The sequence below is a fragment of the Mesocricetus auratus genome, unplaced genomic scaffold (assembly GCF_017639785.1).
Source record: "Mesocricetus auratus isolate SY011 unplaced genomic scaffold, BCM_Maur_2.0 Super-Scaffold_100042, whole genome shotgun sequence".
Lineage (NCBI taxonomy): Eukaryota > Metazoa > Chordata > Mammalia > Rodentia > Cricetidae > Mesocricetus > Mesocricetus auratus.
This window is the reverse complement of record NW_024429219.1, coordinates 7,651,953-7,677,966: the sequence shown is the minus strand read 5'-3', so window position 1 is coordinate 7,677,966 and position 26,014 is coordinate 7,651,953. Positions and strand designations below refer to the sequence as shown.

The 26,014-nt window shown below is 52.1% G+C and overlaps 1 protein-coding gene across 1 annotated transcript in view; it reads left to right on the top strand.

The window, feature by feature from the left end:
• The window catches only part of CUNH1orf127 (chromosome unknown C1orf127 homolog), a 30,729-nt gene extending 12,057 nt beyond the window's left edge, over positions 1–18,672 (top strand). Inside the window, 12 exon segments of the mRNA XM_040735063.1 lie at positions 898–1,022; positions 1,980–2,123; positions 6,621–6,659; positions 8,637–8,774; positions 9,279–9,363; positions 10,465–10,661; positions 11,062–11,185; positions 16,317–16,449; positions 16,451–16,496; positions 16,919–16,976; positions 16,979–18,074; positions 18,538–18,672. Coding sequence (XP_040590997.1) covers positions 898–1,022; positions 1,980–2,123; positions 6,621–6,659; positions 8,637–8,774; positions 9,279–9,363; positions 10,465–10,661; positions 11,062–11,185; positions 16,317–16,449; positions 16,451–16,496; positions 16,919–16,976; positions 16,979–18,015 — 2,126 coding nt within the window. The 3' untranslated portion in view covers positions 18,016–18,074; positions 18,538–18,672.
• Positions 18,673–26,014: the final 7,342 nt, after the last annotated feature.

Below are 26,014 nucleotides of genomic sequence, written 5' to 3'. Positions count from 1 at the left end.
GGGCTTTGGGGCCGGAGGGTGGGGAACTTAAAGAAAAAAAGAGAAAAGAAAAAAAAACCCACCTCAAAAGCAACACAAGATAATTATGGAAACAGAAGAAATCTAAAGACAATAATGAAAACTGCCTGTAATCCCTCTGCTCAGTGATATTCCTCTTTGTGTTTTACTCATCCAATAAATGTTTACTGAGAGCCCTCTGTGCACCAGATGCAGCTTAAGGCGCTAGGGATACAGCAAAGAACAAAACAGATAAATACTCTTGGCGCCGTGGGGCTGGCATTTGAGTGGAGGGCAACAAGACCATTGCTGTAGTCGCAGACATTTTTCAGCAGGCGAGGTGGCCCTGAGAGTGGGGGCGAGGTTAAGAGGGGGCGACGGAGGCTCCGCTGGCAGAGGCCTTGTTGACAAGGGGGATTCACTTCAAGACGAGAGTGGTGGGCTGAGACACACAGGCGTCTAGAAGAGCGTTCCAGGAGGAAGAAGCAGCCCATGGAAGGGTCCCGAATGCATCCGTGATGCGTTAGAAACAACAGCAAGGCCAGAGAGAGAGCAGAGAAGGCGTAGGTCCACCTCACCTGGGTCTCTGGATGGAGGGTGGAGGGACCACTGCAGGCTACTTCCTGCAGACCTGTGATGCTGCAGGAAGTAGCCCACAGTGGAGGAAAGGGATCAGGAGAGGAACAACTTTTACATCCTAGGCTGGGCCCAGAGCTGGGAGGAGGGTGAGAGTCGGCAGGTACGTCTGCAGGACAACAGGCTTCCTTTGTCATCTGCCTTTCTACCTTTGCTGTGCTCTGGTCCTCCGGGGTAGAGCAGCCATGGGCTTATGTCTGGGTGTCTGACATTCCTGGCCTTGCCTCTGCTGCTCTCCCATGGTGCTGTCTGTCTCTGTCACAGGCACCAAGAGGGCCCCCAACCACCTGGGTTCTCTTCTTACCAAATGTGGTTTCCTGTTGCATCCTGCTCACGGGGGCGGCTTCATCTTCCGAGCTCTGTACTCTGGCTGCCTTGTGCAGAAAGAGGTGGGTCTGAGAAACTATTTGTTTGCAATGCTGGGGACAGGACTCGGGGCCTCATGGATGCCCGGTTGCCTGGAAAGTACACATTTACTGAGTCACGTATCCAGCTTCTTTTGTTGTTGCTTTGAGACAGAGTCTCACTATAAACCCTAGCCTGGAACATTCTAGCTATGTAGATCAGGCTGGCCTCGAACTCCCAGAGAGCTGACTGCCTCTGTCTCCCGAGGGTCTAAAGGTGAGCATCACCACCTCCAGCTCCCCCTTAAAAAAACAAACAAACAACCCAACCTTTTATTTTGAGGCAGGGTCTCTCTGAATAGGCTGGCATTGAACTTACTCTGTATCCCAAGCAATCCTTGAGTTCTCCTTCCTCAGCCCCCTGGATGCGGGGATTATAGGTGTGTATCCTCATGCCTGGTTTATCACCACATACCTTGTTTCCCACCCCCCACCCCCACCCCTGCTCCAGAGCTCAGGCTTGGGCTTTTTGTAGGGATGCAGGGAGATACCCTAGGTACTTGTGGGACCCTTTGTTGAAGCTCTGTTACAGAAATGGTCATGTGCTGTTTGCTTAGCGGTTCACATCTGAGGAGCCTCAACTGCCTCAGCTGTAGAATGGGACCAAGGGATTTCTTACTGGGGTTGAAGGAAACAGGCAGATACTTGTCTGTTGTCAGGAATGAGCAGATACAAACTGCCTTGCTGTCCCTTTTACGGTGACCTTGTGAAAGATACAGCAATTCCCTGGCCCTGGGACTGAACTGCCACAGGCCAGAATCTGCCAAGGTCCCCAGTCCCCGAGACCCTTCTACTTACTTCTTCGCTCGTTCATGAGACAGGCTTTTGGGAGGCTGGAGTTGTTAATGTTGCCCGCAGTGAACAGAGGCTGACCCATAATTGAGGCCTGTTAACTGCATTCCCTTCTTTCATTTGCCCGTGTGAATTCTGTCCGACTTCCAGGAAGCAAATTACAGGTTGGAAATCAGAATGTCTCAAAAAGGGGCCAAAAGGTTGAAGCAGAGTGGTCACTACATAATGAAGTGTCCCGTGGTCACGTGGCAGCTGGGTGAGCAGAGAGTCCGTTGCCATCCCTCATTCATTCAGGTAAGAGCTGGGGAGGGCCGGGGAAGGCCTGGGAGGCGGTGATGGGCATCTGGGACTGGCTTCTCTTCAGAGGCCCAGCTAGATGACTGTGGTTCCTTGGGCGTAGCCCGGCAGAGGTGACAGCTAGAGACACAGGCAAGGGCCATTTCCTGTGGACATGTGGTGTTGGCTGGTCATCACCTTCCCCTGGGCTTGTGGGCATTGAGGCCTGTGTCAGGATAAGGGGGGGGGGGTAATGAGACAGTCTCTGCAGCTGTGTGCTTTACGACATCCAGTCAACACGAGAACAGCAGGATTGTGTTTTTTGAGTTCTCTCTGGATCCAGGATTTCTGGCTTGACATCAGACTGCCCCTCCTTATTCTCTCTCTCTCTCTCTCTCTCTCTCTCTCTCTCTCTCTCTCTCTCTCTCTGTTCATGTGCATGAGTTTCTTACGTGCCCCAAGGACAGTGGAGCTCACCTTTCTCTGTTTGAGACAGGGCCTCTCATTTGCAGCTCCGTGTGCTAGGCTACTTGCCCTCACACATCTGGGGAGTCTCTGGACTCTACCTCCTATCTTGCTATAGGAATGCTGAGATGACAGTCTCTGGCTACTGCGTCTGGTTGTGTGTGGGTTCTGGGGACCCAAACTCAAGTCCTAATACTTTATCCACAGAACAATTTAAACAGTGTTGGATCCTGATTAACCTAGGTCATGTCAAAGAATTATAGACATCAGGTTCCATCTTCCCATCCCCCCCACACACACACTGGGGAGTGATGGATTTCAGTTGTAGTGTCTCCATTGGAAAGAATGCAGGCCTATGGCTTACTCCTGTTGTGTCCTTGCCTGGTGGCGTCCTTGAGCTCAAGTGTCTGCAGCCCTGGAACAGAGAGACAGTTGGCTGGGGGCAGGGGAGGGCAGCAAACCACAGCAGAAACGAGTGTGCCAGACATAGAAAGGACTTGAACTCAAGCCTTCATTTCCTCAGCAAAGCTATCTTCCACTCAACCTCTGCACTGGGCGTGGCACTGGGCGTGGCCACGACTGCCGCTTTGTGATTTGTTTATTTTGGTGCTAAGGATGGAACTTGGGACTTCGCATCTATCGGGCAAGTGTTCTGTCAGTGAGCCAGGCCCCTGGCCCTGCTTTGCTAATGTTGACCCTATTACTTTTACAGCACGGTAGGCAGGAGTTTATATATATTCCCATTCTACAGAGTAGACATTAGGTAAAGAGGTGAGCTGCTGAGGTCCCATAGCTGGTAGTGGGAGAACGGGGCTTTGACCCTGAAGTGTAATGGGGCCCTGGCAAGCTAGAGTAGACTCCTTGGTCTGACAGTCACTCAGCCTCTGCCTCATCTTTTAACAGAGAAACAGGAAATCTAGAATTGAATGTGAGATTGCATTTAAAAAAGTTGGCTTTTTGGGAGGTAGAGGGAAGGCAGATCTCTGTGAGTTCGAGGCCAGCCTGGTCTGCAAGAGCTAGTTCCAGGACAGGCTCCAAAAACACAGAGAAACTGTGTCTTGAAAAACAAAAACAAACAAACAAACAACTTCAAAACAGAAAAAAAAGTTGACTTCAGGCTAGGAAAGTATTTCAGTGGTGGAGCGTTAGTTAGCTCAGCATGTATGAGACCCTAGACTCCCTCCTCAGCAAGGGAAAAATGTCGACTTTACTCACTGAACAGTTTGTTTGTTTGTTTTTTGAGAAGTTGTTTACTTACTTTGATAGAAGAGTCTCAAGCATTTCAGGGTGGCCTTGAACTTGCTGTGTAGCAGGGATGACCTCGAACTTCTGATTCTTCTGCCTCCATCTCCCAAGTGGTAGGATTACAGGTGTGATGCCACACCTGGTTTAGGTGGTGGCGGAGATTGAACCTAAGGCTTCATGCACGCTAAGGGAACACTACCAACTGAACCGCATGCCCAGCTTCCAAGAATGTTAACTTTAGCTTTGTAAGTACCGTGTGGCCAAACAGGATGCTGAATTTAGAGCTGGGTTTGATGGTGCACACATCTGGAATCCAGCACACAGGAGGTGAAGGCAAGAGGATTTGTAGGTTTGAAGTCAGTCCTGGCTTCAGGGCAAGACCCTGCCAGCAAGTGGGTAAAGCCTGAGTTTGTTTCCTGGAGCCCATATGTGGAAGAAGAGAACCGATTCCTGCAAATTGTCCTCTGACCTTCACACATGAATCATGACACTTGCATACACCCACACAATTAAAAAAACCCCAAATGCTCAATTTTGCCTGATGACACAAGGGAAGAGGAGGGGAGGGGAGGGGAGAAAGGCCTGTGAATGACAACTACCACCCATTTGAGAAGCTTCAGGAAACACACACTGAATGCCAGGCTTTATGCTGGTGCCAGACGATCAGATCTGAAAGGACACTTGCGTACGGTTCAATTCTCATCTGTCCTGGGCTTTGCACTGGCCTGTAATTTTGGGAGCAGCCACCAGGGGACAAGGTTGCCCATGTCATACAACACTGGACAGGAACCAAGGAAAGCAGAGCTCAGGGCCAGCCAACTTTGTCCCTTTTGACCTGCACAGATCACCAGCATCCTTCCCCAGTGTAGGTGTTGGAGCCTACAGGACTACGGAACTCCATTCCCCTGGGCGGAGTCACAGAGAATTGGACTGTATGGGAGCAATGGCCTCAGCTGCCACCCCCCTCACCCCGTCTCCTGCATTTTTCCCTCACCCACCATAGAACCTCATCGCCTCATCGAACTGACTGATTCATTCCTGGTGGCTTCTGCAGCCGCTTCCATGGCTGCACCTTGAACTTGCATTATGTTTTAATTAAAGCCGTTACACCAGCCTTGCCCCCGGCTAAATGCAGCCGCGGGCACGGGGCACATAGATATTTAATACTCTGCCTCTCCCCGCTGATGGCACACGGTGCCCAAGGGTGTACCCGAGCCATGCCCTGCTTCCAGCGATCTGCGAACTTGCTTAAGTGTGCCCACAAGCCCCGAGCGGGAGGCTGCGCAATAACTATTCATTGCCCTGGGTTAAGTGTGCCCAGGGGCACCGGTAAACTCAATGCAGTGATTAGCGATTGCTCCCAGGGAAGAATATCAGAGGTCCTGCTGAACGTCTGCAGGCCCTAAATATAGTCTGCCCACGGCCACTTAAAGGGCATGGTGGGTTTGCACTCGATCCCACTTCCTTTTCCCCCTTTACACAAAATTGCTCCCGCCACGGAAAAGCCCAGCCTATGGCTGTGGGACTAGGGTGTAGAGACGGGAGGGAAGCTTTGGTGGCTGATCTGGGAGATAGTAAATCCCTTTCCTGTCTCCTTCCTCTCTGCTTCCCGAGTAAGGCAGCATCTCCAAGGTGAGGGGATTACAGGCTCACCCAACAGGCTCCTTGTGGGCTGTGCTGAGCCTGCCGGCAATGGGGTTGCTCTGAGGCCAGGGGCAGCAGAGCCAGCTGAGGCACTGACAAGGTTGAGGGGATAGGGGACTTCCTCAGCTCCACCCACTTGTCTCTGGGCCTGGAAGAATGGAATCTGTACATGCCGGTTTGGGGTGGGGTAGAAGGGAGGGATGTCAGGGCTCATGAGTCTTTTTGGACTCAGTGTCCTTAAGTTTTATGGAACGAGGGGAGGGGTGGTGGTCACTCTCTGTTGGCCTGTGATGCTGTCCTGTGCCCAATACCCCTGCCCATGTTTGCAGCAAAGGCAAAGGGGTTTGGGATGGGTTTGAGGCAACAGGAGGGTAAGAGGAGGGCTTGTGAGATCGCTCAGTCGTTAAAGGCACCGAAGCCTGACAACTTGAGTTCCGTCTCCAGGACCTATGTGGTGGAAAGAGACAATCGACTCGCCTGAGTTGCTCTTGGACCCCTACATGTACACTGCGGCAGATGCATGCCCTCCAGTGTACACAATGTCATGATAAATACACAGATAATATAATATAGGAAGTGTAGGTAAGAGATAGCTGGGCGGGGCTCAGGCAGGTCCCTTGCCCGCACCCCGAGGCTCAGGCGCAGTGAGGGGCCAGGTTGGCCTGAGACCTTCCTTATCTTAGCATTTAAACGGTCTTCACTGGGGGAGCCTGCTGCGATGGTTTGGCACCTGAAGCATGGTGTCTGGGTGAACGCACTTCCTCCACCTGTGCTTACCGGAGTCCACAGGCAAAGGAACAGTGAGGAGGCAGTGGGTGACTTGGGGGTGAGATGAGGTGGGAGGGGGGGCCTGGGAACCACCCCCACGGAGTCCTGAACCGCAGGCCCATGTCGCACACACCCACCCTCCGCCCTGCCAGCTGTGTTCCACACTCCAGCTGCCCTGTTGGCCTGGCCCAGGGCAGCAGCTGAGGCGACATTTCCCGGGGTCTGTTGACACTTGAGTCCCAGAACATAAATGATTTTCTCGTCTTAATGAGCAAACAATCGGGGCAGCATGGCGCTCTCGTTGGACTCCTGCTGCGGCAATTGCAGAAGCACCCGCTCGCCCGCTCACCTTCGCCCACAGGGTGCAGACGCTGCTTCCCCTCTCTTCTGCAGGTCTCTAGGCCCTTGCCTCCCCAGATGGATGGTGGACAGGTAGGTGAAGACAGGACATTGTTCTGAAAGGTTCGGCTAGGCTTGGTGCCCCGAGGCTCCGAGGCAGGAGGCTGTCACTCTCCCACGACCCTTTTGTGGAGAGTGTTGGAGGACAGTAGTGACCTTTATGGGGCTGGGTCTTGGCAGAACTGAAACCCCCACCCCCCCACCCCCCACCCCACCGGCACCCTCCATGCAGAGGCCTGAAGCTGTTTGGGGGGAAAAAAACTGGCAGAACCCTGCTGGGGTAGAAAGCCTTTGGGTCCTGTCATGCTAAGATTCTCACTCAAGGGTTCCCAGTGGCAGCCCACCCATTCCTGTGGTGCACAGCTCTCCTCTTTATTTCCCCCTCCCCTCCTCCCCTCCTTCCCCTTCTCTCTCTTTTGTTTTGAGACAAAATGTTACTATATAGCCCTGACTGGCCTGGAAGTTTCTAACGTAGACCAGGTTGAATTCACTAAGATCCACCTGCCTCTACTTCCCGAACGCTGGGATCAAAGGTGTGTGCTGCAGTGCTCAGATCTTCCCTTTTTTGAGATACGGTCTCATGTACCCAGGCTAGCCTTGAATTCACTAAGTAGCTGAGGATAACCTTGAACTTTTGGTGTGCTTGCCTCCATTTCCTGAGTGCCAAGGAGGGAATTGAGTCTCTTCTTCTATTATGTGGTTCTCAATGGCTGAACTCAGGGCATTAGGATTGGCAGCTAGTTGTCTTTTTTTTTTTTTTTTGGTTTTTCGAGACAAGGTTTCTCTGTGGCTTTGGAGGCTGTCCTGTAACTCACTCTGTAGACCAGGCTGGCCTTGAACTCACAGAGATCCACCTGACTCTGCCTCCCGAGTGCTGGGATTAAAGGCTCATGCCACCACCACTGCCCTTGGGTTTGGGACTCAAACCCAAGGTGTGCTAGGCAATCACTACCAACCGAGCTGTGCCCCAGCTCCCAGCTTTTGTTGTTTTGAGATTTTACTATATAGCCCAAGGTATTATTTAAATCATGGAAGTACCCCTCCTTCACATTCTCAAGTGTTAGGAATTTAGGCATAAGCCACTATACCAGACACCCACTCTTTTTCCTGGCCGTAGGGGTTCCCACAGTCACCAGGAAGAGCCAACCTCTCCTCCCCGGGCATCCCTTTGAGTCTTTGGAACCCACGCCCACCATCTGTCTTATAGTCTTTCCCAGTGTGGACTGTGGTCCTTCTGTCTTAGTCTTTCCCAGTGTGGACTGTGGTCCTTCTGTCTTAGTCTTTCCCAGTGTGGACTGTGGTCCATCTGTCTTAGTCTTTCCCAGTGTGGACTGTGGTCCTTCTGTCTTAGTCTTTCCCAGTGTGGACTGTGGTCCTTCTGTCTTAGTCTTTCCCAGTGTGGACTGTGGTCCTTCTGTCTTAGTCTTTCCCAGTGTGGACTGTGGTCCTTCTGTCTTAGTCTTTCCCAGTGTGGACTGTAGTCCTCCTTGCACCTCTTGCATTGCTAGGTACCCATATTTATTTAAAACCTCAAATGAGCCTTTAATCCCAGCACTCGGGGGGCAGAGGCAGGCGGATCTCCGTGAGTTCGAGGCCAGCCTGGTCTACAAGAGCTAGTTTCAGGAAAGCCTCCAAAAGTAAATAAATAAATAAAACCCCCACATGACTGTGTCCCTCTACAGGATAGCAATGAGAGCCCAGGGCAACAGGATGCCAGTTATGCTGGCTTGGATGGTACATAGGCTGAGTGACTGGCCCTATTCTTAGGGGCCCAGTATGCTCATCTGTGCTCCAAGAACCCCTAAAGGAGGTCTGATCCCCTGAAATATAAGGGTAGCAGCATGTTTAAGTAGCTGCTGTCCTACCCCTTGGCCAACTGATCCTTTCCATGACTTTTTCGTCCTCCTCTTAGGAGGCACCCCTCCCCCCCAGGCAAGCACCCATGCTCCTTGACTCCGGATGAGCATGTCTCCTGGTTAGATGCATTGTGACTTTGCTTTATGTCTTCAGACCCCGTGGTTGCTGTCCCTTCGAGGGGAACTGGTAGCTTCTCTGGAGGATGCCAGCTTGATGGGGTTAGATGTGGACATCAGTGCCACCACAGTCACCATCCAAAGCCCAAGACAAGAACTTCTTCAGAGACAGAAGGTCAGTGGTGGACAGCGGGCCATGCCGAGCTTGAGGGAGGCCCTACAGCCTGGCACCCCAAGGAGCACTTTGTCACCCTGAAGTGCCAATTCACATGTCCACCTGTGAGACTGGACAGATTTAGGCAGGCGGCTTTGAAAATTGGGCCCCATTAGCGTAAAGTGCTCTGCTCGGCAGATGAGGGGCTCTGGCAATCATGTATTCAGCGCGTCCTGATCATGGTGGCAGGAGCGTAATTACCATCTCTTTAAATAGCCCAAAGTTGCCGTGTAAGAGAAGACGGCTCACATGACATTTGCTCCGAGCTTGCTTCCTGCTAAAAATATCTTGGCTAAATAATATTTCCTGGTTGTGCTGGAGCAACAGGCCCTCTCCTGGGCTCCGACTCTTGGGGCTTTGTTCAGAGAGGAGACAGAAGATGGAGTGGATAGGGTGGGCACTTACAGAGGGAGTGCGCCTCTGGAAGGCAGAGTGGCCACAGTGGGGACCTTCCTGCTTCCCCAGGTATTGAACACTTCCCTGGAGCTCCTGCCACTCTGGCTGGTGAGCGGTTCCTATGCCTACTCCCTCAAGGCTGCGTGCCCACTGGGTAAGACCCGGGAGAGCCCCCAATGCCTACCTCTGAGTTTAGCACTGTCAGTCCCTCCTGTTTCCTCCCCGCTGTCAAACACCTTGTCCCCCTGCCACATTCTGCCTCCCCTCTTCTTAGCCCCAACCCTGGTTGAGGGTTTCTGAAATGCTTGGTGCTGAGAGGAGCTTGAGGGCATGTGGGAGCAGTCTGAGTGGGGTGTGACATGTGACTATGGGCAGTACTATCTACTGAGGTTTCAGACCTGGGATCTGGGAACTTCTGGGGACCCCAGGCAGGCTCTAGGGACTCTGAGGACAGAGACGGGTACAAGGGTCTGTGGTGTTATTCTGCAAGACTTAGGGACGATGACCTCTCTTCCGGTTCACCTTCTGCATTGTGAGGACGCCGGGAGTCTGGAAGCACTCTGCTGACCTCTAGGGAATTTAACTTCTAAGGATCTCACTATGCAAAGTTAGATGGGTAAAGGCTCTGTCCTGTGTGCATGGATGAGGGGTGAGGAACACTGCAGGTCTGATTAGAATTTTATCATGAAACACCTTTCAGAATGAAAGCCCCCCTGGGAGCCGAGCAGCCTTGGGGGATGTCCATACACATCTCCCACCCTGTTGGTACTGTTTGAAATATCTTTATTTGGAGACAAATGCTTTCATTTAACAACTGCAGAGCTGGCTCAGAATGTCCCCGTGAGAGGGCTGACACAACAAGATTCTTGCTAAAGGGTAAACAACTAATATGAGTTGTTTCCTAACAGCAGCTTGTAATGGAAGGGGCACCAGGCAGGGTCATAGAGTACAGTCTTGGCAGAGAAAGGCCTGCCTGATCCTGGCACCTGCTTTTCCCGCGACCTTCTCGAATGGCAGCATCCTCTGAGAGCTAGACAGGCTTGCCTTTTTTCCTCTCTCTCTCTCTCTCTCTCTCTCTCTCTCTCTCTCTCTCTCTCTCTTTGATTGTTTGTTTATGAAGATATGGTCTCAGGACACCAAGTCCCAGTGTCTAAATCAAATAATATGTGGGGCTGGTCACGTCACATGTGTGACCCGGCTAAGGCCCTGCATGCCTGTAGCCCGTTTTCTGGGTCGTGTTTCTTTCTGGTTCCAGCATCGTCTCAGCCAGGGTCAGAGATCTCAGTTCCCATCCCCAAGCAGAGACTGGGTCTGGTCAGGAGAGGAGCCCGGGTGAGAGAGTCCCTGAGTCCCAGACTCCTCCAGGTGCACCAGTCCAACAACTTCACGGTAACGGAGGATGGAGACTTCGTGGTCGTCAGGATACCGGCACCGTTGCTGCTCCAGGATCAGGTCAGTGTCCTGGTGGTATCGCCTCGCTGCTTCCTCTGAGGCCTCTTGCTTGGGCTATTGGTCACGGCTGAAGTCAGAAATGCAGACAGCAGCCAGGCGTTGGTGGCGCACACCTTTAATCCCAGCACCCAGGAGGCAGAGGCAGGTGGATCTCTGTGAGTTTGAGGTCAGCCTGGTCTACAGAGGGAGTTCCAGGACAGGCTCCGAGGCTACACAGAGAACCCCTTTCTTGAAATACCAAAGGGGAAAAATGAAGAGAGCAGGTCTTTGGGGGTGGGCTGGGTGTTGGTCTCCAATGCCCTGGAGGCCCGGCTTTGTTTTAGAGGTAACCCCACCAGGGACAGCCATGGAACATGGGATGTATCTTGTCACATGTAACCAATGCCTTGCTGCCCCACAGCCATGCCCAGAGGCCAGAGAATCCCCAGGGACACGAGCTTTCTACAGGGTGGACCTGAGCCTAGCCTTTGCAGAGATGGCCTCCCCAGTGCACTGGACAATGGAGAACTTTTTCCAGTGTGTGGGTGAGTGAGGAGGCCTGAAAGCATGCCCGCTGGTGACAGGCGCGTGCCCTGCCCTGGCCTCATTCTCCTTTGGCAGCGTTTCATTCTCTGGACTGGGAGCTCCTGCATCTAAGCAGCTTAGCGATTCTGTCAGGCATGATGCTGGAACTGGCTGAGGTAAAGAGAGGCCTAGGCCCTGAATGGTGAAAAGGTACCTGGCGGTGGATGGGAGACAGAGGCGGGAGTGCCTCAACTTCCCAATTCAGCTTTGAGTGTGTGTGTGAGCGTGAATGTGTGTGTGTGAGTAAGTGCATGAGTGTATGTGTGAGTATGTGTGTGAATGAGTGTGTGTGTGTGAGGGTGTGAATGTGTGTGTGAGTGAATGTGTGTATGTGTGAGTGTGTGAGTGTATGTGTGAGTGTGAATGTGTGAGTGAATGTGTGTATGTATGAGTATGTGTGAATGTGTGTGTGAGTGAGTGTGTGTGAATGTGTGCGTATGTGTGAGTGTATGTGTGATGTGTGAGTGTGAATGTATGAGTGAATGTGTGTATGTATGAGTATGTGTGAATGTGTGAGTGTGTGAATATGTATGTGTGAATGTGTGTGAGTGAGTGTGAATTTGTGAGTGTGTGTGAGAATGTATGTGTATGTATATGTGAATGAGTGTGTGTTTTGCATGCACATGAATGTGGAAGCCAAAGGTTAATAATGTCTAGTGTCTATCTTACTCACTCAACTTGTTTTTGTTTTGTTTTTTTTTTTTTTTTGAGACAGAGGCTTTGGATGAACTTGGAGCTTACTTAGTCAGCTACTCTGACCATCGAGCAAACTTCAAGGATGCTCCTGTCTCTGTCTCTGCTTCCTGAGTGCTAGGATTACAGGTGCACAGGGCTTTTAAGAACATTGCTTGTTTGTTTGTTTTTTCAATTTTTATGTGCCAAGGGTTTTGCCTGTGCACCATATGTGTACAGGGAGGGGCTCTGATCCGTGGACCTGGAGTCACAGACAGCTGTGAGCTGTGAGCTGCCATGTGGATGCTGGGAACCAAACCTGGGTCCTCTGGAAGAGCAGTCAGTGCTCTTAACCACTGAATCATCCATCCTGCCTAGAGCTTTTGTATTTGTATTTTTTCAAACAAGGAATCTAGAGATCTGAATCAGGTCTTCATTCTTATTCTTGTGTGGTAAACACTTTACTGGCTGACCTTTATCTTTATTTTTATGTCTATTTTTTAAAATTTATGTTTGGTTTTTCAAGACAGGGTTTCTCTGTGCCATAGTCCTGACTGTCCTGTACCTCACTCTGTAGACCAGGCTGGCCTCAAACTCACAGAAATCCCCCTGCCTCTCTCCTTCCAAGTGGAGGGACTAAAGGTGTGCATCACCATTGCTCCATTTATTTTTGTTTTTGAGACAGGGTCTTAGGAAGCCTTGGTTGGTCCCTCGGCCTCCCGGATGCTGGGTCTGCAGGCATGTGCCGCTTCTCTGAATGGTGTCTCAGTTTTTGGTTTTGTTTTGTGGGACAACCAGAGAGGGACTCATTTAGCTCAGGCTGGCCTTAAACTCACTATGTAGTCAAAGCTCATGTTGAATGTCTGGTCCTTCTGCCTCTAGCCCACAAGAGATGAGGTTACAGGTGTATGGTCAGTTTATGAGGTACTGGGGATCCAACCCAGGGCTTCAGAGATGCTAGGTAACCACTCTGCCCACTGAGCTACATCCCTAGTTCCCACCTCAGATTTTTTTTTCTCTCAATCTGGAACATGAGGATCCTGGAGCCTGCCACAACCCTGCATTAGAAGGCGGTGGCACCTGGTACAGGATGTCCCATTTCCATTTTGGTGTGTCCCACCATCTCTGTGTGGGCTCCAGTGCCTCAGACTCCTTGGCAGAGAGCCCTGGACTCTGAGTTGCATCCTTTATCCAAGGCGAGCTGCCCTGTAAGCACTGTGTGTGCGAGCTCAGCAAGGGATGCCGCAGCCCCGTTGAAGCGGGGTCTCGGTGAAAGCCGAACTACCAGACAACCTGGTATTCACACATGCAAAACCACCAGGAGCAAAAGCCATTCAGATCCAGCACGAGGAAATACACATAATTCACAAATGATGTCAATCACTTTCATCTCAGACTTCCTAACTGTCCTCAATAGAAGACAGACGGGAAGGAGATTGAACTCAGATGTTAATAGTGCAAGAATGCCCCGTTACCAGGATATGATGTCTCGGTGCTGCATAAAAATGTAATTATATTCAGAACTATATTTAAAGATTAAAAGGGGGACTGCCTACCACGTCTAGCCCCGAACTCAGAATTAGGAACAAAGACAAAGGCAGGATGGGTTGGGGGTGGGGCGTGAGGACGGGTCAAGCTCTAACCGGCTGCTAAAAATGGAAATATTTCTCAAAAGTTTTTACATGTTTCGGCTGCTTTTGTTTTAACGGTTTCCTGGGGCACTGATATTGATTTTGGAAAGGGAGGGTTGGAACTCTACCCAGCCAGGAATCAGCAAGCGCTTGCAATGGGGGGAGGGCTGGGAGGGAGCAGATGCCACCAGATGGGGGTCTCTCCAGCATGGCTCTGGGATCTCAGGGAGGGCAGGTGGACTCAGGGGGAGGCGTGGAAGATGAGATGGACTTTGTCCTGGCCTCGGAAGGGTAGGTAGGTTGTTCACAGGGAGGTAATGAATAAAATACGAAAATAGCAACAGCAATAAAAACATTTTAGGAGGATTTTTTTCTTCCCCTCCCTGGGAAGATTTACACAGGGAAAGAATGTTCCCTTTCTGGTTTTATTAATTTCATATCAGCAGCCAGAATGAATCTCTCCCCTCCCTGGTCCCCAGTGCCCCTCCTCTGCACCTCCTTGCAGCTTCTACAGCTTTCTGTTCTTTTTATAGTCTCTGTTCCTCACTCCTGCCTTTCCACGCAGTCTGGAAGACTGGAGATCAGGGGCTGCGTTTCATACAGTTTTTTCTTCTCCAGCTTTTGCTTTCAGCAACCACTTAAAAGTGCCGGTTAGACCCAATTTTCACCAGGAGTTTTTACAAAATGTTTTTCTTTTGTCAATATGTGACTCATGAGTCAGACTATGAATGGGTTGCCTACGTGCCTGCAGTTCTGGAACTTTTCTTTTTGACTTTTGTTCATTTTATTTTATTTTTTTGTGGATGAGTGTTTTGCCTGCATGTGTGTCTGGGTACCACATTTATGGCATAGATCCCCTGGAATCAGAGTTACAGGTGATTATGACACATCATGTCGGTGCTGGGAACTGAACCCAGGCCCTCTGGAAGAGCAGCCAGTGCTCTTAACCACCAAGCCGTCTCTTCAGTCCCAGGTTACAGGTATTTTTTTTTTTAAGTCTCCCTCTTGCCTCATAAAATGAAAACCAAATCTAAACGAAAGTGTTTAAGAGTATTCTAAACTGTTTTCAATGGCAGCTTCTGAGAAGTAGGGTGCCCAGGCTGGGAAAAGAAGGTCAGTGGCAGTGGGGGTGTGGGTGTGGTGACAGTTGTCTTCACCTTCTGCAGACTGGGTGAGGCTTAAGCAAAATGGCTCGTCAGGTAAAGGTGCTTGCTGCGGAGCCTGCTGGCCTGAGTTCAATCCCCAGGACCCATGAGGCAAAAGGGAAGAAGCGGCCCGTGGGAGCTGTCCTCTGACCCCCACAAGTACGGGTGGGGTGTGTTTCCCTGTAACGAAACATTGTAATATGTGAGCGAGAGGGCCTGGGTGGAAACGCTGGTGGGCGTCAGGGGAGAAGTATAAACCAGTGAGGGGAAAGGCACCTAGGACCGGGGCGGAAGGCCATGCAGTGGCAGAGGAGTTCAGGGTAGGGAGGAGTGGCAGGTGGTCTGGGCAGCAGGAGCCACCAGACGCCCCCTAGAGACACAGGCCTGGCTTCTCTGGATACACAGCTGAGAGGTTTGAGACCCTGGTGGCCAACTCTGGTCGTTATTCTGTGTGAAACTGATAATAGAGCTGGGCATGGTGCCTCATGCCTGCCATGTCAGAGCTTGGGGGCGGGGTGGGGGGTGGGGCTGACACAGGAGGAAGGATGGTGGGTTCAAAAACAGCCTGGGGGTACATATGGAAATCCTGTCTTAAACATAGCGGTGGTGGCGCACGCCTTTAATCCCAGCACTCAGGAGGCAGAGGCAGGTGGATCTCTGTGAGTTCGAGACCAGCCTGGTCTACAAGAGCTAGTTCCAGGACAGGCTCCAAAGCCACAGAGAAACCCTGTCTCAAACAAACAAACAAAAACAAAAACCCAGCAAACAAAAAAACCAAAACCAACCAACCAAACAAACAAAAAACGTAGCCACAAAACAAAATCCCTACAAAATCTCACCATTTTAACCAACTTACAGCCTGAGCCAAGAATGTTAAATGGATGTACTGGATCTATGGATAGAAGTCGCTACTCAGCATTTCGGGAGGACGCCACTGATATCTGGTACTGGAGGCCAAGGATGCTGCTGACCATCTTAAAATGTACAAGATGTCCTGCCATACAGAACAACATGGCCTGGTCTAGGGCATCAACAGTGCTTGGGCTGGTTAACCTGACAATGGTCAGGCAGGCAATATTACCCAGTTCTGACCAATTCCTGGGGCTGGGTCAATCAGTCTATTGTACCTCAAAATAGGAGATGACTTCCCAATGGAACCAGCTGGTAGCATCCAGGCTGGGCAGTGAGTTGGGGTCAGGTCCTCTTCGCAGAGACCTGGAATTATGTATTTTAAGTTTGTTAGTTTTTGAAACAGAATCCCAAGCACAGACTGACCTGGAACTTGCTATCTAGTCAAGGATGGCCTTGAACTCCTGATACTTTTGCCAACACCTTCTGAGTTGCTGGGATTACAGGTGTGTACCGCCGTACTTGGTTTATGTCGTGCTGGAGGCTGAGCTCAGGGCCTTGTCCATGCTAAGGCAAGCGTTCTACCAACTTGGCTGCACTTCCCGCATATGTGATTTAATTTTAGAGGTCTGTGAGGTTCGGCCATGAGGGCAGTTCCTAACTCAGCGCTGGGCACTGACCACCAGGCTTCCATTCTGTGGGAATGGGATGAATGATCACAGCCTTTATTGCAAACGTCAGGAAGATTTCACTCCCTTAGGGGGGATGCTGACTTCTCCTTTCCATCTTGGAAGGTTCAAGAGAGAAGTTGCTGGACTCCACAGCCGCACCAAGGGCTACTCCACCCACCCTGTCCCCTGAATGGGAGACTGCTTCGGCAGAGGTACCGTCTACTGCCTCTCCCCAGTTCCAGATCCCACAGACGGCTGCCCCTTCCGCGTGTTTTGCATCGACCTGCTAAAGAAACCACCAAGGTGAATCCACAGCTGTGTCTGCTACATGCTGTCCCCTACCCGAGAGTCTGGTCCCCGTGAAGCGATGATGGCCTCAACTGAGTCTACGCCAGCCACTTCCCCAAATTCAGAATGTTTCCCAGGGAACGCAAGGACCTAACATGCCTCCGCCTAAGGGCAGAGCCTTTTCATCTGTCCTACTTGGCTCTCACCCTTTCTGTGTCTTGAGAGATTGTGATTGAAGGAGGCAGATGTAGAGACAGCAGCTGGATCCACAAGGGGGTCCAAAACAGACATGCTCCGGTGGTCTGGAGGTGGGGGTCCTGGAGGCAGGCCTAGAAGCCCAGCCTGAGACCACTGCCCCACAGCCTTCTCTGGGCTGAGGTTCACAGTGTGGTCAGGGTCATATGCTCTCGTTTCGGATGCTTTTCCTCTCTCTGCAGCTGGAACGGGCAGTGCCATTCATGCAAACAACTAGACCGGAAGGGGGAAGCCGGGTGTCCGCTCTTCTCCTTCCCCCAGCGCGATTCAAGAGCACCGTGGCCCCCAGACTCCTTCAAACAAAGCAGACTTAATTCCACACCCCCGTACTCCAGCTACACTCTCCTCAGAGCCCCTGGAAGCTTCCCAGGCTAGCCCCAGACCCTCACAATCGGTCTTCCTGTCTCCCACTTCCATGGCCACGCATTTGCCTTCAGATGTCCCCTCTCCTCCGTGGCCTTCTTGGCGATCCGATGGGCCCCCGGTGCTCCTGGGTTCTGAACCATCTGTTCCCCTAACTGAAGTTCCAAGAGGACCTTCCCAGGACCCTGCCCAGCCATCAGGGAGTCCCTTCCCACTGGAAGAATTGTCAGGAGAGACTGTGAAATCAACAGAGTCCAAGGAATCCATCCCAAGGGAGCCTGCCCACGTCGGTGAGGAATACCCACCGTTGACAAGGCCCTATGCGAGCAGCCCGACTGAAGAGGGGTTGATTTTCCACCGTGCTCCCAGAAGGCCACAGGAGATGCTACCGATAATCAAGGCTGAAGAGCCATTGCGCAATGACCAGGATCCCTCCGGAGAGGGGGCCAGAGGGCACCTGGACCTGTCAACCTCAGAACCAAGTCACAGCACAAAAGGGCTGGGACTCACCGTCTGGCTGGGGACTGGTGTCACATTCACCGCCCCAAGAGGGAGACAACCAGAAGCCAGTGTCCGTCTGGGGTCCTCAAGTCCCGAGCTCCCTGGAAGGCACAGTGTGGGCCCGGCAGTTCCCCAGATAACACTCCCCAGGAACCTTCTGGGTTCCACCTCTGAGAAGCCTGCAACTACTTCTGAAGGAGGTGTGGACAGAACCCTACCTGTCCTGTGGACAGAGCCATTGCCTGTATGGCCTGAGGGCTGGCATGAACCCTCGGCTGCACACACCGCCAGCCCCTTACCTTCACACACCCAAAGCCTGGCTCCTACAAAAACCATATTGCCCCGCTCCAGCGAGCCTGGAACCCCGATCCCTGATGGTCAGGAGTTGATGGAGGCCAGGTTGGCCCCCACCTGAGAGCCATCAGCTCCCTGAGCGTTAGCACATGGAGAGGGGTGCCTCGGCAGACTTCAGGGGTGAGTCATAGGAGTGGCCAGGGAGGGAAAACACAGAGGAAAGGGAGGACACACGTATTGGTGTGCTCACGCTTCTCTCCAGGAAGAGGGTGTGACAGCACAAGAGCCCTTGGCCTCCCCGAGCTGGCCCAGCTGTGTTTTGGATCTCACTACTCAGAATCTGTGAAGGCATCTGGGCAGTGTGCAAGGCCTTAGAGCCGGACCCGCCCATGCCTTGGGCTCTGGTCTCCACTCTAGCTTTGTAACCTTAGGGCTAGTCTTTCTGGGTCTCAGCTTCCTCATCGGTCGAATGGAAATGATATTAGTTCCTCCCCAGTGGGGTCACTGAAGGGGGTGAACAAGGATCGTGGCGCGAAGCCCTGAGTACCAAGCCCCGCACGGGGATGCTGGAATCTCCGGGGAGGGAGGATGGAGCTGCACTGCTTTGCTTTCCATTCATCACGTCCTGTGGTTTCTATGGCAGCAGCTGGTACCCTTCTGGCTTGGACAGACCCATCGACCTGCAGTGACCCAGAGCTCCCAAACTCAGAGGTCGAGAAGCCCAGCTGTGGCCTGGACCAGAATCCCACTCATTGCTTCCCTGAGAGGGCAGTGCCTCGCCCGCTCCGGACCGACCTGTGGCTGGAAGTGGGATTTGAAATGCAGCCAAGAAGAGGAGGCCGGCGGCAATGCCTGCCCAGAACGCGAACTAAATAAATAAATAAATAATCAGGGTTGTCTTGGCTGATAAACGGTCCCTACCTCGAAGATGACTTCTCCCCCTGCTTGCCCCCCTCCTTCCTCTTTCTCCGGGCAGATCCATCCCAGGCAAAAGCTTAATAGCCCCATTTAAGGCTTTTCCTTTTCACCACGGAATTGAGCTGCTCCTGCCATTACAAGGTTTTCAGCTTCTCTCTGAAATCAAATTACTGACTCCATTTAATTTTTTAAAAGCCCGGATGATTTCCCTTCTTGAATCCGAACCGTGACTCCAAGGCCAGCCCCCTCCTGTGCCCCCGCCGAGGCACGTCCCCTGCGGGTGACTGCTGCCCAGGGATGGTGGCCCCCATGCCAAGGCAACCCTGACACCTAGAGGGGGAAGGCAACAGAAGGCAGCCTGGGTCCTTGGACACATCGCTGGTCACTCTTGGCTTCTCCTGGGTCTGTGTCAACTCACAGGAGCCAGGGATCCCACAATGGCAGACCTTCAGATGCTAGTGAGACGAGTGGTCAGAGCCCAGCCCGATGCCCGGGCTCACCGTCATTCTGCAGACGGTGCCTCCCCCCCCCCCTGTGTGTTCACGACTTTGTCTCTTGACAGATGTCTATGGAGCCAGTCCTCTGTACCAGGTACCATTCCAGTTCCAGCTGTGAGGAGGACCCCCAGACAGAGGAAAGTGTCCCGTTCTCCCCTCTCGTTCCCCCCCGTCCCCCCATCCCTTCTAACCCCGAGTGTATGTGGTGTGTTTATTTTAGGATTAGAGATGTAATAACCACACAGGGCAATTTCAGATGTTTCCCAGTGCACAGAAGAGAGCCGAGCAAACTGCTGGGGGCAGAGGTTGCTTTGAGTGAGAGTATACGAACACACCAAGGAGAAGGTCAGAGGCAAACTCAGGAAGAGCCAGGGGAGCCAGGTGCTGAGCATGGCGGCACAGACATGTGATCCCAGCGCTCAGGGTGCTGAGGCCAGCAGGGGCTACAAAATGAGAACCTGTCTCAAAAATAACAACCGCTCCCAAATAGTTGGGTGGGGCCATCTAGGCTAAGTGACAGAAATGACAAGGGCACTGAGGTGGTCTGGAGGGACAGATAGGTCATTGGAGACGGTATTTAAGCAGGATGGTTTGGAAGGTAGGGGACAATGGGCGTCTAAGGCTAACCCTTTAGGAGACAAGTGACATTAGGTGCCTTAGAAAGGTAGCCATCACCAAGTGGGACAAGAGCAGCCAAGCGCACGGAGAACAGGGCCTGGTTCAGGACTTGCCTGCCCTCCTAGAAGGAAGTGACTCCCGAGGTCCCTCCTGTATTCTGATGCAGGAGATGTGGCCGCTAGGAAACAGGGCATGCCCTCCATCTTGGATCTTCACCCTTGATACAGTGTTGCGCCTGGAGTCATTTTGTGTCTTTCTCTGTGTCTGCCACCGCTCACTCTTCCTCCTCTCCACTTCAAGGCCACCTAGCTTTGGGACATCACAGACCAAATCGTGAGCACACCCCGAAGTTCTGTGACTCAACACTCTTTTCCAAGTCCCCTATGTTTTACACCACCTGCATCCTCGGATGCAGGAGTCAATGAGGTCATCGGCTCAGGGCAAGGATATAGCTCAGTAGGCAGAGTCTTTGCCTAGCACAGGCTCTGGGTTTGAGCCCCAGTAGTGCACAAACCAGGCGTGGTGGCATGCACCTGGAACCCCAGCACTCCAGAGGGAGATAGATATTCAGGGCCATTCTAAGCTGCACGGCACGTTCGAGACCAGCTTGTGATATCTGAGACGATGTCTAAATAATAAAATCAAAGCAAATCGCTATAAATGGTTCAGCAATTCACAAGGCAGGAAGAGCCTAGGCATGAACCGAACTCGGCTCTGGGTGGTATTTGTAGCGGGAACAAACCGCAGGCGGACTCCCCCGCCCCCACTCTCCTCATCCTCACAAGCGGGACAGTCTTCTTTAATTAGACAGTGCTCGGGGGTCTGTGAAGGTCTCCTGTTCTCTTTTAAGATGTGACAACACCAGGCCTGTGACCCCCCACCCCCCACTCTTGATGTACCACGGCCAGAATGGTAGCCATGACCAATGCTGGGCCTATGGTAGGCATATTTGTGAACATTGCCCCTGCCTGGGGACATCTAATTTCTTACTGAGACCTCCCAGGTCTTGCAGGCATCTGTTTATGCCTGACGCGTCTATGTGCCGTGACATCTTGGTAGGGGTGGTTGTTGCTGGAGCTGGGGGTGGGGAGACTTAGCCAGTGCAGGCTATTCGGTGTGATTAGACATGCTGGGGTTCTCATCTTCCCAGTGGCTATGCAGAGTCCACAGGCAGTATATGTCCATTGTGTTTCTCTCCTGTTTGTCCCATGGAGTAGCCAACGCAGGGCACGCCTGGGTTTGCCTCTGTGAGCACCAAGCCTGTGGTCCTGAACTCTCAGATTTTTGATGCTTCCTGGGATGACTTCCTGTCACAGCGTACCCTTTTAGGGTTGGCTGTGGGTCTCTGTTGGGTGTTTCAATCTTACTTAGACCAGAGCTGTAGTTATCAACTCAGTAATTCTCCAAATTACCGAATAACCAGAGAGGCTGTGAGTGGTGGGGAGAGAGCTTTCTTCTGGCTGTCAGGGGACCAGGTTAGTCACGCCCAGGACTGGTGTGACCTTGAGCCAGTCAGTTTACTCGCTGACCCTAAACCTCTGACCTAGGGTAAGGCTGGTCATCTGTTAGTAGTAATGAAGGCTCTGTGAAGGGTCCCTGGCCTTGCCAGCCCAACCTTGCCATGTCCTCACGCCTCTGCTTCTTTCGGATCTGGGTTTGGTGTGCATGAGTACACATACATGTGTGTGTGTGTGTGTGTGTGCGTGCATGGGTGCATGCATGCTGTGTGCTGCCACAGACATCAGGACAAGCCAGGCAGGATGACAACAGGGACAGAAGCTTGTTCTCACGTACCCAGCTAGAGGTCACCTCTCCTTCTCTTCATAGCCCCTCCCCTTTATTCCCTCCACGTATTCTTTGACAAACATCTGAAGACAGTCTCAAAGCTCACTCACTGTGTAATTCAGAGTGACCTTCTGCCTCTGTGACTGAGTTCTGGGATTGCAGGCATGAGCCACCTTGACTTAGGTCGTGTAAGGCCGGACATGGAACCAGATATCGGAAGATTACCATACACGGGATAGGGGTGAGGTAGGTTAAATTTATTGGGAGAAATCACTTATGTGAGAAATGGATAACTCAGGGTCAGCGCTCCGAGCTTCCAATCTTAGCTGCCCTCCGAGATCCAACCAGAACCCCGAGAGAGACCTTGACTGCCTCTCCTCAGGCCTATATCCCACACGCCCCAAATGGGCGAGGTCAGCGCCACAGGTACATAGTAAGATCTCTCCCTACAAGCCATCCCATACCTCAGCACCATGGCCTTCAGAACTGGTTATCACAGTGAGGTTCCCAGACAGCAACATCAACATTCCCTGGAATTTACTAGAAACACAAATTACTATTTTCTTTTGAGACAAAGTGTCATGTAGGTCAGGCTGCTCTTGAACCCACTGTGTAGCTGAGACTGCCCTTGAACTCCTGATTCCACCTCCCAATTGATGAGATAGATTACAGACAGTCATGACCCACCACGCTCAGCTTAGAAATGCAAATTCTTTTTTTTTTTTTTTTTTTGGTTTTTCGAGACAGGGTTTCTCTGTATTGTTTTGGAGGTTGTCCTGGAACTAGCTCTTGTCGACCAGGCTGGCCTCGAACTCACAGAGATCCTCCTGCCTCTGCCTTCCGAGTGCTGGGATTAAAGGCGTGCGCCACCACTGCCAGACTGAAATGCAAATTCTTAAACTGGGAATGCAGCTCAGTTACTACTGCCTAGCCTGGCCACTGCAGCAGGGAACAAATTGGACCACACTCCAGATGACAGATGGAGAAATTCATTCAGTGCCATCTAGCAGTTTGTATCCTAATGATTCTAGAGGATTCAGCTGTCCCGTTGCGCACTTGAAAACAGCTGCACTCATGCACGAGACAGAGACAGACACAGAGAGAATCCCCCTGCCTCCAGAATACAAGCGACGTTCTGTCTCCAAAGACTTGCCACCTGCGTCTGCCCACCGCATGCAGAACCATCCCTTTGAGGAATGAGGAAATGTTCATTCCCATTTTATGCGTCAGGAAGCTGAGGCTCATATCCTTGCTTAAGTCACCTAGTTGGAAGACAGCAACTCAAGGGCTTCGACCATGGTCTTATTCTAAGGCAAGGAATCCTTCCAACACATGTTGCATTCTCAGGATTCCTGAGACCAAAGACACAAGCCCACGTCCATCCGCCAGGAAGGAGATCCGCTTCCAGCTTTCTGCCCAATTTCCAGTTGCAATCACATGAGAGAGAGCATCCAGGAAGCATAAATTTTGCCTGGCAGTTGAGTAAGAGCGCTGAAAGGAGTTACACGTCAGGGAGATGGGACTTTATTTCTCAATGAAATAGCCTTTTTATGGCTGGAATAAAAGTGCCAGGGGGAGCCTAATGCCAGGAAGTAGCAAGCACATTTGATAAACTCCTTAAGCCGGGGCGGGGTGGGGCAGGGCGGCATGGGAGGCCGTGGTCTGGCAGAAGTCCTCACAGCTCCAGTGAATGTTTCCCTGCAGATTCAAGCCTCGGGAGAGATCTTAGGAGGCCCGACCTATGGGAGAGTGACTGACACTGGACCCAGGGGGACAGCCTGCAACGGGGTCTCCAGGTCTTAAGAGCTGCAATGCGGAGAACAGTCAGCAGGGGGCAGCATAACACACTGTTCCAACTTGCCCCGCGGCTGCTGCAGGGGGCTGGGGGGGCTTGGGCGTGGGGAGGGCCTTTGGGGTACAACCAACAGAAGAGGTCACCAGTAACTCTCCCCCCCTAGGAAATCTTCCTCCTTATTTCAGCCTTTCTCCCTTCAACTTTTTCATATCAACGAACAGTTTCCCCTAAGCAGGAGTCTCTTACCCTCTATTAAGCCATAGCCGTGGGGGGGTTCCCGTCTCTTGCCCACCCTCTGGCTGGCTTCTTAAGCTTCTCCAGGGTTTGCTTTGGACATGACTCACCCTTGACTTCCTTCCAGTGGGCTCTTTCAGATGGCCTTAGTGTAAATACGTAAATATGTGTAAATGGGCAGATTCTGTGGGTGGTGGGGGTCACCACCTTCACAGACACTGGAAGTACGAGAGGATCTTGAAGGGCAGAGAGAAAGTAAAGAAAACTCCTCATTTGAGAGTGTGTGTGATTGGCAGGTTTACGGCCTCAGGAAGGTGCGTGGTATTCCGCACAATCAAGTCATTTTTAAAAATAATCTCCCTGCTTAGGTTGTACATGCTGCTAATTGCATTTTAATAAGTCTCTTAAAATCTTGCCATATTTTTTAATATCCTAATATTAGGTAAGTGATTGCGGGGGACACTGGAGGGCACGGGGAGTTTATGTAACAGAGGGAGGCGTTAGTGGAGCTGGGGGCTGGGAGTGGCCGACGTGTGGCCTGCGGTGTGTGGCTGCGAGGGCTTCTGGGTTTATGTGTGTGTCACAGAGAGGGTGTGAGTGTGTGTCCACCAGGAGTGTGCTCAGGCTCTGTGCAGCCTGAAGGCCAGCAGTGTTGGCGGACTCTTCTTTGACCGCTAAATCAAGTCTGTGCAGGAGGCCGAGCAGAGTCAGCCACCTTTGTTTTCTAACCCCAAACTGCAACTTCTGAGTCCAAGGGGACCTCTTGTCACTCCCCACATTTTCTTTTCCTTCCTTCCTTCCTTCCTTCCTTCCTTCCTTCCTTCCTTCCTTCCTTCTTCTTCTTCTTCTTTTTTTTTTTTTTGGTTTTTCAAGACAGGGTTTCTCTGTGACTATGGAGGCTGTCCTGGAACTCGCTTGGTAGTCCAAGCTGGTTTCGAACTCACAGAGATCCACCTGCCTCTGCCTTCTGAGTGCTGGGATTAAAGGCGTGCGCCACCAACGCCCGGCTTCTTCTTCTTCTTTTTTTTTTTGAAACAGGGTTTCTCTGTGTAGCTCTGGCTGTCCTGGAACTCGCTCTGTAAACCAGGCTGGCCTGGAACTCACAGAGATCCGCCTGCCTCTGCCTCCCGAGTGCTGGGATTAAAGGAGGCGCCACCACACCCGGCCATTCCCCACCTTTCCAAGATCAAATGCTCTGGACTCAGAGAGGGGGTCGCACAGCGAGACGGAATTCAAACCTCAGGTCTGTGAGGCTGGCGTGTGGCATCTTCCCTTTCCCGCCCAAGGCTCTGCCTGTGCTAGTTGGAGCTAGCGTCCTACAGAGCTGTTCTAACCCTGCCTTGCCCAGTACCGTGAGTGGCACTGGCGGGCACCTGCCTCTGTGGAGCTCTTACTACACATCTGGCATTGAGATGACCACTTTCCCCCGAGCAGCACTGTAGGCTAAGCGTTTTAGGATCTTGGGGTGGACCCACAGTTGAGAGGTAGCAGAGATGGTGTTTGAATCTGCAGTCAGCTCCTGTGGTTAGCGGAGACAGTGTGTGTGTGTGTGTGTGTGTGTGTGTGTGTACATACATGTGTGCATGAGTGTGCAGGTCAGAGCCATCAAACATGCTGGATCATTTCAAGCAGCTATGAGGCACCTGCTATGGTTGCTGGGTATTGAACCCGGGTCCTCTGGAAGAGCGGCCAGTGCTCTTAACCACTGAACCGTCTCTCTGGCCCCCACACCCATCTCTTTTTCTCTCCCATCTATTCATTGCTTGTTTATTGAGCTACACATTTCTCGCTACCACACATGGGTCTGGTGATCTCTATCAGCTCCTCATGGTTGCGTGGCAAATATTCTATTCAATGAGCCATCTACCTCGCCCCTGACAGAGAGGCCCACAGTGGCTGGACAGGAGGATGAGCCAGGGGGACGTTCCAGGGGCGAGTCTACTATCCAGGCCTGTGGACACTGTGGTTGGACAGCACAGGAGGCTGGCAGAAGCTGGGGAGATGGTCCCAGGATGACTCCTGAGCTGTCAATGTCTGCCCTTCTCGGAGGCTCTGGAGGTCAGAGGCCTGGAAGGGCCCTGCTGAGGTCACCGGGGCAAGCGCTTCAGCCATTCTTTGGGCAGCTGGAGGCTCCTGGATGCCTGCACTGGTCCTGGCCATCCTCCTCCCTCATCCTCCTTATCCACATCACCAGCCCGGGTGGGAGGCACATGCTGAACGAACTTCTGAACAGGAAGTCAGCGTCCAGGTCGGCCCGAGCCCCTTTTCATGTG